The 13,385-nt window shown below is 30.3% G+C and overlaps 1 protein-coding gene across 1 annotated transcript; it reads right to left on the bottom strand.

The window, feature by feature from the left end:
* Window positions 1-347: 347 nt before the first annotated feature.
* On the bottom strand, window positions 348-9,724 carry LOC108723069 (xanthine dehydrogenase/oxidase-like). Its single transcript, XM_018448547.1, has 16 exons — window positions 9,681-9,724; window positions 9,101-9,232; window positions 8,646-8,810; window positions 7,970-8,187; window positions 6,994-7,520; window positions 6,586-6,883; window positions 5,864-6,382; window positions 5,441-5,624; window positions 4,713-5,009; window positions 3,831-4,269; window positions 3,352-3,480; window positions 2,719-2,849; window positions 1,869-2,130; window positions 1,640-1,736; window positions 1,059-1,169; window positions 348-517 (listed from the first exon to the last, which is right to left on the bottom strand). Exons 1-16 carry the CDS (start codon window positions 9,722-9,724, stop codon window positions 348-350), a joined length of 3,723 nt encoding a protein of 1,240 aa, XP_018304049.1.
* Window positions 9,725-13,385: the final 3,661 nt, after the last annotated feature.

Here is a 13,385-nt window from a genome sequence, read left to right as displayed (position 1 = left end):
AATTGGCTGCAACAGCCAATTTTTGGTTGCAGCAGTCAATTTTTGGTTGCGTTAGGCTATCCTCAAGTCAGTATAGGATTTCAACAAGCTAACGCAACCAAAAATTGGCTGCTGCAACCAATTAAAAATACTATGCCATATTCAGTCAATCTTTTCTTTCAGTGTATGCGTGCATATACGTGATATTTCATAACTTTTCTATAGACATACTATGGATTACCGATAGTAGATAATCTAGTTGCGTGCTGATACTGGTACAGACCGTAACTGTACTATAAACGTACTGCGGGACATTTTTAGTACGTACTAATAAAGTACGCGAGACATAGGAACCATCTCAGTGTGTACTATTGTACGTCGCAGTACGTATTTTGAATGTCATTCTGAGAATGTACGCAATATACTTCTTCGATATCCCGCGGAACCAGCTCAAAATCATGTGCTGTTTGGGAAAGCACCATGTCATTTTTGCTGGTTAAACTGGTTAGAAGTATACGTTCTGTAGTACACGGTCCATCTGCAAACATCACGAATTATATGTTTATATATATTGTAATACTTATACCTTATTATATAATAATATTTTATAAGTATTCTCATGTGCATTCTAATTATAAGAAGGAAATTTTAAAAGTATGTCTGACTAGTATCCAATTCCTAAATAATATGTTTTTGACTATTTTATTACAACAGTTAAATGTTTAGGGTTTGACTTTGAGTAATGTATAGCGTGATTATTATATAAAATGAGAATTATTTGTAGTTTTAAAAGAACGGTAAGAAATCGATTAGATCATAAGCCCCAACGTTTTTCCTTTAAACCATTGCCATTCAAAATTTATTATATATTCTAATGAAGGAAAAAAAGGTAAAAAAGTTGGATTGTAAAAGATTAAAAATGTTTGTTTAATGCAAGCACATTAAAATACATAACGATTAAACAATTTGCATTTATTGAAACAACTGCAGATATTAAGCCAAATCATATAAAGTTAGGTGATTAGTGTTGTATTTTGAATTATTAAAGATATACAAATATATTTTTACTTAAAACTTACCCAGTTGATACCACTCATCCATATTCCCTGCATCCGCTCTAGCGGAATTCAATGCTTTGCGGATCGCTGTCGGAATTACACAACTCATACAAAGCGGTGGTTCACCGGTTGCTACAAAGATATTTCACGATTAATCGACAGTCGGTTCTTTAATGTTTCTAATTTTTATATGCGGATTTATTAAAATTTCTATCAAATTTCTAGAAATTGTATTCAGTTTATTTAAATTAAATTATAAATTATAGGAATAGGTATACATTTTTTTTGATTAATTTTTTATGAATTTGAATATTTTTTAAAAAGAAATTCTACGATTTCTTTATTGAATCGTTAAATATAGAAAGAAGAGTCCAATTTCGTTCGAAAAAAAGTTTTCCTTTCACTGATCTTGAAATGTAGTTACGCTATATAATTGTACTTGTACTTGTCTCAGGTTTCTAAGACATAAAGTAAACGTTGAACTTTAATGTGATTTGTTTTTTTTTCTACACTCATCGACTGATTTGTACACAAATATGTAGAAAATATTTAAGTTTTATGTTTGATAGTAAATAGTTTAAATGAAAAAGTTTTAATCTCACATTTTGAACCAAACATGCCGAATGGGTTGACCGAGTTTTTGCGTAAATATACGCGGAAATCTTCAGGAATATCCTTCGCTCCTGCTGGTTTATAATTCTGTGAGGAAAAGTTGAGTACTTTAGATAAATTAAATACGTATTTTTAGGAATATCTCGATGAATCGAAGCAATTGTGTCTTGACGGTAACAGCTGCATTTGATGAAGCGAAATTTGATGAAGATAACGTACCCAGGTTCTGTCATTCGTTAATACTCCTGTTTTAGGATCGTACACCAGATCCTCAGAAGTCCAATATCCTATTCCCATCACGAAAGCTCCCTCCACCTGACCGACGTCGATTTCCGGATTTAGGCTTACACCAGCATCTTCCATCAAATCAACTCTTCTGATAATATGCTCGCCGGTCAATACATCGATCTCTACTTCGGCAATGGTGACACCATAAATGTTGTAAGGCTTTATCTCATCTTTTGTTGGCCCGGTTGCCACCCTGCCAAGATATAAGTTATGCACAATTATAAATAACAATTTCTCTATTATCAAGACATGCCGTTTTATAAATATAAAATTTTAATCTGTTTATTCATCGAAATTGTATTTGTAAAGACACATACACTGAGAAAATAATGCTGTTGATTCAATTAAAGTCTATATTACGGGCTATCACTAGCATAAGTGATTAATTTATGTATACTTTTATTGACATAAAGACATAAATTATTATTCCAATAATCAAGGCCTTTATGTCAATAAAAATAAATATGAATTAATTACTTATGTTAGTGACAGCCCGTAATATAAATAGATTTTAATTGAATCAACAGCATTTTTTTCTCAGTGTATAAATGGTGAATATGCTTACTTCTATAATTACGAGAAATGCGAATGAAATATTTAAACTGTATTTTTCATAATCTGTTATTTATTTCAAACAAAAGGCAATTGTTTCTTGCGAATGAATGTACAATATCTTTAGAAAAGTACAATATCTTTAAAACAATGTTTTGAAGTATTTTATGACAAGTTTGTGTGATACAATATGTCAATGACATTTCAAATATAACTTAATAACTCTTACATGTAACGTGCGCATAAATCAACGTCTTTTTTAAATGCTGTGAAAACGAGATCCTTCCACGTCGGATTTGTCATTTCATTTCTTATCGGTTCAAGTCTCTTCAAAATCTCTTTGCAGGCTTGAATTGTTGCCTGAAATAGATTCAATAATCGATATTCTCTTCATTAAGTTTGATTTAGTGTATATTTAATATCATCTTTTTTAAAATCTTACAAGAAATCATCTGTCACAACTTCGAAACCAATTTGATTCTTCTGTTGATAAAGACATGATCCAAAGAGACACATATTTTTTATGTTTATCCAGTTTCTGATTCAAGATACATACATGATACATCCCCTCGAAACTAATGTTTGTATTTAATTGTTATCAGTTATCTGCGAAACATGATGAGATGTTCACATGATGAAAGTGTTTTAGACGAAACGTTTATGGTATATTTTTATATACTTTACAACTATGAATTTAGATTTTTCAGAAATCTAATATTTTGATAAATACCTCTGTCTCCATTAATTTTGACCTAATACGTGTCTCATAAACTTTTATGTCTAACAACTTATTTCAAAGAGAATCGAATCGACATTGGACATTGTGATACATTTCTTGTCTAGAGGTGATTTGACTTCTTACGTATCCGCAGGACTGTGTAGTAATATCGCCTCCTGTATTCACATTATTGGGTGTTGTTAAATTATTACTTTTTTTAACGGAGATTAATTCCAGATCGATCCCTAATGTGCGAGCTGTCATTTGAGCAATCTAGTACAAGAATTATTTTTAAGTAGTTAAAAATATGAAGCGTCGTATTTATGTTAAATTCCTTTCTATGTAAATGACTACCAAATAATTAATTTTACAAAATATAGGAAATATGCGTAAAAAAAACTATGTACAAAAATCTGGAAAAATCGATATGCATAAAAAAACTATGTACAAAAATCTGGAAAAATCGAATATCAAAATTTCAATTCTGATTTTTAAAGTAGATGTTTTATTTTACCGAAATGGATTTTTTTTCATATTAATTGTCTTTTATACATTAGTTTAAACAATCATCGGACGAAAACAGTGAAAGAACTCGCTCAAATAAATAATTATATTTATTATACCTTGGTATTTATCCCTTGACCGACCTCAATTCCGCCATGCGTCACGCAAACCGAACCGTCACGAGCGCAAATAGATACCATTGCATTGAATTGCCCCAAATAAATTGCCACAAATTTCATTATTACTGTGGCAATTCCCTTCTTCTTCCAACGATTCTGAGTATTAAAGATTTCAACGGCTCGTTTTCGCATCTCATAATCTGCCGACTTCGACAAATCCTTTATCATAGTTTCTAATACGGTTTTATCTACATCATTCATATTCGACAATCTGACCTCTACCGGATCCTTTTTCGTCACTCTCGCTATGTGCTCCATTATATTCTCGATCATAGCCACTGCTTCCGTATTGAATGGTGCCCGACAAAACGTATTTGACGGTATATCGGTTCGTACGTCAAATCCATTGAACGTCCAAAAATCGGTCGCATAGGAACAACTGATAAAATAAACTGATTGTGAATATGAACTAATTAAAAACTACAAATAACTAGAAATTGCGCTCGTAAGCATTAAAATAATACATAAAATAAAAAATTAATCGCGATAGAATGTTTCCAAATTTGATTTAGGCAATTTTAGGACATTATTTTATCATGGTTAATTAACTTAACTTTATTTAAATTAATATCATAATATTTATTTTCTTTTAGTAAAATTAGTGCAAAGTTCTAATCAAAATTAGACAAGAGGTTTAATTAATTTTAGTATATATCCCTACTTAAAAAATTTTTCATTCAAATTTAAAATCTAATAGAAAGTATTAATATTAAACAAATTATTCATATTAAACACTGTATTTTTCATATAAAGTTGTTATAAATTACTTACATATTTATGGGCTTATATATCTACTACTCGTATTTATGCTATATTCGATACCTTTTCATGCTGTCAACCACACTGGCAGATTGTGATTCATTGAAACTGAAACCGCAGTTGCTCCAATGTTTTGAGTTGAGGTACTGAATAACTCCGTCATTGTTCACCCCAATTTCATATTCTTGGCGCGTAGAATATCTCTTGCCTACCGATTGCATATTGCTCTCTATCGTCAAAACGAATCGTGCTGGACGATTCAATTTGTAACATACCAATGCACAAGCACACGAAATTTGCGCGTTGCGTGAAATTCTCGATCCGTATGCACCACCAACTCGTCTGATGTACACATTGATGCTAGAAAAATCAAATTCACGCGATTGGTGCTAATTTTAATTTACAAAATGCATTTCTGGTAGACCTATTTTATTTACTTCTTTTTATTAGAGAAATGAAAACATCTTTTTTCTATTTCAATTTGTAAGTATATAGTCACTTTAAGTTCTTAGTCTAGGTAACGTTATCTTAATTTCCATGATTCATCGGGAATAGATCAAAATATCAAAAATGAAGTGACAATATAGATATTGAATGTAGACAGTTCTCAACAGTTCAACATTTTGCGAGGAGAAGATGATCTTATATAACGGACAACTCACATAGTTTGCATTTTACGATTAGATCAATGATATAAACACATTGACATTTTTAGAGAGGTCGATGTAACATTTAAAGGAATTAATACTTCGACATATAGATGAGGTTGACTCAATAGATTAATGAGTTACCTATTATTCAGAACATCAAGACAATTCGCGATCGATATTTGAATGAGATCCATCCATTGCGATGATGGATAGACGTCCATTCCATCCTCCACAGGAACGCACACGCAAGACTGAGTTTCCATGGTGTAATGATACTGACTGCCGCAATGAAAAACGCCCTTTATTACTTGTTCAGTATTTTTTCCTATAAAATAATAGAAAATAGTCTTCCATTCCAGTGTATCATTTTTTTTATTTTAATAATGGTTACTTGTACTATTGTACAATATTTTACATGTTTGCAAATATGTAACGTATCTCATTTTTTTTCCAATAATTGAGATGTATATATTTGTTTTTATTTTCTTGTGATAATTGCAATTAATTAGCATAATAATTTAATTAAAAAGATTAAATCCAGTATCGTTCTTTATCAATTTCTACCTATATTTTTTGCCGGGATGTTGGCGTTGTGCCTGATTCTAGTCTCGTCCTGCGTGGCAATTGCATCCTCGATGCTTATCACCGGTTTCGTTCTCAAAGATTCGCTATATGTAATTTTCACCAATTTCGCGGCCTCATTTGCCAAATATTGCGTCTCCGCGACAATTACACCTACCGGTTGGCCAGCATACAAAACATCATTTTCAGCAAACAGCAACTCATCCTCTGATATGAACAACAACTCACTAACGGCTGCAATGCATAAATTTTTTCCCGGTATGTCCTTGGCGCTGAAGAACGCCACTACACCCTTCATTTTAAGCGCCTTGTTTGCATCTATATTCTCGATCTTGCCATTACCAATTTCGGTGAGGACGAAAGCGCAAAATACTTCTCTAGGAAATGGAGGCAGATCATTGCAATATTGGGCTTCACCTGATGTTTGCTTAATGGCTTCTAACTTCGTTATGGGCTTATTCACTGGCCATATGTCCCTATTTGTATCGTAGTCCTGCGTACCTAGAGTAACGATATATTTTTTATGCACAATTTGGAATCAGAACATCATTCACAAATAAAATAATGTAAATTAAAATATTAAGTGTTATGAATGAAATAAAGTTACTAACACGGAGTAAGACATATACTTGAATCCTCGAACATGTAAGAATACATAAGCAATAAAGGTATATTTATAAAAATATTCTTGTCAACTTATATACCTGATGATAGAGTTCGTTCTAACAAAGAGCCTCCGCTACGAAGTCTGGTATTTACGATCTCTGGTTTGATGCTTAACACAAACTTGTAAAATAATCCTTCGGCAAGATTTCTGCGGAATTCCGGTGAATAGTCCGGAAGCACATGGTCAGGTTGCAGTTCGTCATGCAGTGTACTCAAGGCTGCCTTCAGTACGTCATCATCAAGGATAGATTTACCCACCAGTTGTTGCTGTGTCTTTGTTGCGTGCAAGAACTGTTTATTGATGCCACCATAGATGATGTTAGGTTCTTCCAATACCTTTTCATGTAATATTATAGATATGAACAAGTATTTAAAGAAGTTGAAATATGAGTAATTATTGCAATTAATAATAACGTTATATAAACAATGTAAAAGTACTTTATTACTTTGCCACCGCCATCGAGTTTGAAGAGAAAGCCGGCGTTGACGTGAGCATGAGCGTTCTGGGCTCTAGGCATGATCTTGTAGGATCTAAATTCATAATCGTTGGATAACGGTGGTAATACAACACTGTAGATGATTTTATGATGCATATCGAGCTTCAGAAATTCGATAAGGTGCATACTTTGCTTTCTACTTGGTGATTCTAGGACATGTATTTTAGCACCGATGGTCTCTAATACCAAAAACATATCAGATGGGAACTCATTATGCGCGTGCTTAATCATTAAGTTGCCGGCGATGCTACCAATATTTCGCACGGGTACGTTTGCGATCTTTTCTACATGCTCGGCCAATTGACTTAGATATTTAAAATTGGGTTCGGTTGAATATTTTTGAAATGTCTGTATCGCCATGGTAATGGTCACATTTCCTCCTAGGACCAGATAGTCCTTGGTAATTTGAATATTACGTAAGTCTGGAATGTCGTTTATATCGATACAGATATCTTTTTTACTCGAACGATAAACACCTGCAAAATTAAATTTCTACAATATTATGTGCATTAAAGCTTACTTTTTATATTTAGTTTGTCATGAAAATTAATAGCACTGTCAAATCTAACATTAAGAATAATTAAAATTATCGAAGCTTCTTGGATTTTTACTTTCTTTTAGTAAGTCTTGACAAATATTGGTATCACAAGAGAGGTCAATTTTAAAAAAATTATTAATAAAATTGTATTTTCACACAGCATATAATTATTGTTGAAGGCTGTAATGAAAATGATATATATGTGCATACGTTTTATATATATATATATATGTATAATCATATACGGATCCTTTAATTAAGTGACAGTAATATTTTCGTTTCGTTAATTTTACCAGAGAGTTTGCATCTTAGAAGTAAAATTATTTTAATGAGAAAGTATTTATTTCAATTTCTCAAAAATAACGGTACAATTCAATAGAAAATTACCATACGCAGTATTTCCTCCATTTAATATATAAGTAGCTCTCGAATTTCGTTGAAATATTTCAAATACATCTCTGATTGAGTAAACTTTATAAAATTCTGCGTCTTCTAACTTTATATATAATATGTTTCCACGGAACAGTTGCTTGTCGCAGCGACTATCTGCACGTGACACTCCGTATTTCGGGCAAGCTTTAATTTTGTACAATTCCTGTGAAGTATATTTTATTATACTTATAACATAATGTAAATAATATACAAATGTTTATCTCAGACATGTCACTGTGTGCCGATTACTTTCAGACTTGCAACACAATTAAACTGAAATATTAATAATCCCCTCTAATTAGATTAAATCGTCGATTTGTTGCTAGTAGCATTCTAAAACCTATGAAGAACTTATTGTAAAAAATATTACCTCAGTCATAATTCAAATCTGGACTGTCCTGTCTTTTCCAATTCGATTGTGAAAGCCTATAGTAATATTAGTCGTAATAACGCGCCTATTTATAACTGCATTTAAAAATTATGGTTAAATACCAAAATCTCTCTAATTTAAATAAAAGGAATTCTTTAATAACGATAATAATTATTATAATAACAAAATGAAATTTTCTTTTTAATAATTAAGAAAATAAGATAAAATTAAGGAAATTTTCAAATAAAAATTAAATTTTACATCGGCACCTCAATGTCGCTGATGTTTTTCATCATTGATGGCGGTGCATCATTGGCAAATCCCTTGAACGCATCCAAAATCGAACGATATCCAGTACATCGACAAATATTACCACCAAATGAATTTTCGATTTGCTGCATAGACAACTTTTCGTCATGAATGAGACTGCAATTATAAACAACAAATGCAAACTTTTATTTTACAAACATTCAATGACACGTCATTTTAATTTATGATTTGTTTGTTTAGTATCGGATTATTAATAATTATGGGAATTCATTAATAATATATTTATATGTATGTTAATTTTTCTTTAGGGTATTTTCTTAATGCGACTTTGTTGCAACACCCAACAATTCCGAAAAGATTTTATCAGGAAGAGAAAAAATGAAATGTGTCTGAAGTACAATATTCCTTTAATTTACAAATTAATTAACCATTTTAATAATACGTACCCATATAGATTCATCACCATGCCAGGAGAGCAATATCCACATTGAGAACCATTTTTGTCAGCAAGCGTTGCTTGAATCGTGTGATAACCATCTCTCTTGTTACCTAAGCCTTCAATCGTGTAAATATCCCATCTGCAATATATTATTTGGTATACCAATGTATGAGATACTAATATTAGCTACAATTCAATGAGCTCAAAAAAATAAAAAATGAATTTAAAATATAAATATAAAGAGAGACATAGTTTAACATTTTAAAGAATAATTTCTGATGTCAATGATAATAGTAATATCATAACACAAATTCATCTATATGAATCTGGCACTCGACTTGGAAAAAAATGTTTTTTTAATTCAAGAGCACTTTAAAAAAATAATTCATACAAAAAATTAAATTTTTTAATTTGGACTATTTTTTCAATACATTATTACGTACATCTGATCGCAGATGATGTCGAGAGAACTAAATAATTTCAATGGATAATGTGTTCAAAATTTCAAATTTGATGTAATTACAAATTATGTCAAATTGGAAATTACAAATAATGTACGAAGGATCTAAAGGAGTTAACACACGTACCCGTCACAGATTAATATCGGTACTAGACAGGAATTCACGGCCATTGTTTTACCGTTAATTTTCACAGCCACAATACAGGTACCACAACCACCCTCGTGACACATCGCTTTTGTGCCGCGTAGTTTCGCATAATCGCGAATGTAGACGTTGAGGGATATACTAGTCGGTATACAAACACGACAATTGTTTCCATTCCCTGATACTGAAAACGATTTTACAAATCGGCGTAAAATTTATGATTTTATCCATATAACTTATATTTAATTCTATTATTATATTTAATTCTAAAAAACTCACTGTTACTCATAATTCACAAAGTTTTATAAATTTTTGTATAATACCTTTATTTACATATAATTAATTTTTCACAATAGAATGTAATGGTTTTTGTCATAATATATATTTGATAAATTTTGAAGTTTCAAATTAGATTTTTATAATATATGAATATTGAATTTTAAAATACTTTTATCACAATCTAAGTTATTTCGCTTTCTATTGATGTCAATGAAGAATTCTTCATTTTCTTAACTGCACGTTTCATATAAAGAATATGTACCAGCATGAGGCACTCCATTAATTGTAAAGTTAATATAGTCTCTTAAGTCTTTTCTATTATATCTGGAATTAAACATAAATTAAATTGGATACATTTTAACGATATGATCAGCCCCAAGAATGTAGAACATATTTTCTACGAATTTTTTCTGTTTAGTTTGGTACTGGACAGTAACAAATTAATAAAGGAACATTTTATGATATTTTTGGTAAAATAACATAATTTCTTAAATTTATAATAAAATTTTGCACCTACATTGTAATAGTTTCTTCAAATCCTATTGCCGTTTCCATTTTTATTTAGTCGTGTCAACGTAATAAAATTACGATTCACTGTTTCTTGTTTAAGTTTATTAATTTTTATAGGATGTGAGAATACTTTCTAAAAAGAACATTTGAAAATTGTATTACAACTTCTTTTATAATATATAGAAGTCAATGACATTATGCAGCAATGATGATAAGACTTTGAATGAAAACACTATTATAGTACAAAAGTTTGTGTAATATTTTCAAGATGGCTACAAATCCGTTTACAAATTTTGTTTAACTAATTGTAAATCGCAAGAAGCAGTTTCAAAGATAAATGGATTGAAAAAAGAACTATATTACTACACGTGTCCCAAGTGTAGTCCGTTATTTCTCATTAGTATTATATAGTATGTCATAGTTTTAAGATTTATTGTTATTGAGTTGTTACGAGTTAAATAAAGAGAATATTTTGACTTTGATTGTTAATTCACATTTCCTATACAAAAAAGATCGAATTTTGTTGCTCAGTATATAATGACTATAAATATAACTTATACAATCGGAATAAAATTATTTTCGTAAAAGAAGTCTAATGTGAATGCTTTAATAAAAAGCATAAAATATAAGAAAAACACATTCAAATGTAACTTGATATAAAAAATTATATATGAAATGAAAAAGGAAATAATTACCTGTGAAATGCCAGCACGAATTGAACAAAATATTATAAATACTTTTGAACACAATACCGTCAACGGTAAAAGAAAAAACGTCGTAGGAGAGATCCTAGGAGAGATAATTGGAATGGATTAAGCGAAGAAGAAGAAATAAGGAAAAAATCAACTTCATAAGGTATAAGACTTCTATGTCATGGTAGAAAAGAGTAGAAAGTCAGGTACGTTAAGAGGGAGGCAACAGGTTAAGAACCGGACCCAATAAAAAAATTTGTCATACATGAATATATATAAATATACATAAACATGTATAAATATTCATAAACACATGATTATATTCGAAATATGTCCATATAAGTTCATACATTCTTCTATCATTGGTAAAGTTACTTGTTAGCGTACTAAAAATAATAATAATAATGAGAAAAATAAATACATAATAAATAATTAAAATAGTAATTTTTTCATTGTTTATTTTAGAAAAAAATCAAGTTTAGAAAAAAATAAAAAAATTGCTTATGTATAATTAAATATAAAATTATACATAATTGTGTATGAGCAATTTTTTGCTTGATTTTTTCTAAAACGAACATTGAATTGTCTTTTGTAGCTAATTATGTTTTTTAATATCACAATTTATTGGCACTATATTTTCCACTATTAGCATTACATTAAGAAAGCTAATATAATCGTCAATGCGTCTCATCCATAGTAAATTATTCTATATATAGTAGTCGTTCGTGAAAGGAATTGAATGTTTTTAATATATCTTATCTAAATAATTAATTAATGCTGCAAGTAAAATATCATCTAAATATATGTAGTAAAATAGTACACTCCTCGATGTCTTGCAGAACCATATCGGCAATCACTGATAGTGATAAAGATGAGTCCACGTGTGTGACACTATAAAAAACATCATGGATTAAGCAAGCAGAATGATACGGACCTTTTACCAGAGAATTATCTTTTTAACTCGTACTACCTTCTTCCTAGAAGGTTTGACTTTCTCTACATTTTTACCTTGCAACACATAGAAGCCTTAATTGATCTCTTCTTATTTTTTTCTTTGCTTGACGTATTCTAATTGTCTGTCTAAAAACAAACAAACGCTTTTTCTTTTACTGCTCATAATATGTTCCAAAGTATTTATATTCTGTTCAATTCAAACTATCATCTTATAGGTAATTCTTAATTTCTTTTTCTTTTTCAATTTATATTTAATTTGTGACATCACTATACATATATATATATATATATATATATATACACACACACACATAAGCCAGTTTCTAACTCAGGTTGGAGCGAGATTCACGGAGCAACGAACGGGGAAGTACGTCACTAGGAGCGGGGTCTTCGGTGACATATTCCTTTCTTTGTTCTTCTTTGTCTCACACGAAGTCGAGGTCGTAGAAACCCCGCATCCCGATACCCACCTATCACTCTATTCATTTCGAAAATCCAGATTCCAGAGTTAGAATTGACCTACATAGCCAAATACTATTGCCACACATATTCAAGTGGGTTTTTAAATATATTCTTTTTCTATTAAAACATTCGTTCACATTAGATTTTTGTATGAAAAAAATGCCAATTGAGTACAATATCATTTAAACCGTACCTCATCAATATTTTATATTATTATTTAATATACGCAACTTTTAGCAACAAAAATATGAAATAAATGAAAAATGAGTAAATATAGAAAAAAATTTAATAAGTTACTTCTTATTTTGTGCTAACAGCATTTTAAAAAATCAGGTACAACTGATGTTAATTTTTACTTAATTTATATAACTAATAATGTAATCACGCAACTTTATTCTGATTTTAATCATGCAATTTTATATTTTCATAAAAAAAGAGTGAAAATATTTGCATTCTTGAATAAGAGTGGTAGATTTTCACTCTTTTTTTTTGGAGTGAGATTTTACTCTTTTGGAGTTTAATATACTTTTTCTTTATGTAAAGCGTACTATAAATAATAAATAAATAGAATTATTTTGAATAAACGAAGTGGCATGAGAATAGCGTGCGTGGCGCCGCACCGTGGACAAAATATATTGCATTTTTTTTCCATTTTAAGACAACGGTTCGGCGCACGTTAATTAATTTTGCAAATCAATCCATTAGTACGTTATAATCGCAAATAATTTCGTATCAATCAATCAATTATTTCAAACTTTATCTCATTTTATATACAATTAATTTATCATAT

The sequence above is a fragment of the Mycetomoellerius zeteki genome, unplaced genomic scaffold (genome assembly GCF_001594055.1).
Source record: "Mycetomoellerius zeteki isolate Tzet28-1 unplaced genomic scaffold, Tzet1.0 scaffold223, whole genome shotgun sequence".
In the NCBI taxonomy this organism is placed as follows: Eukaryota; Metazoa; Arthropoda; class Insecta; order Hymenoptera; family Formicidae; genus Mycetomoellerius; species Mycetomoellerius zeteki.
This window is presented reverse-complemented; position numbering and strand designations above follow the sequence as displayed.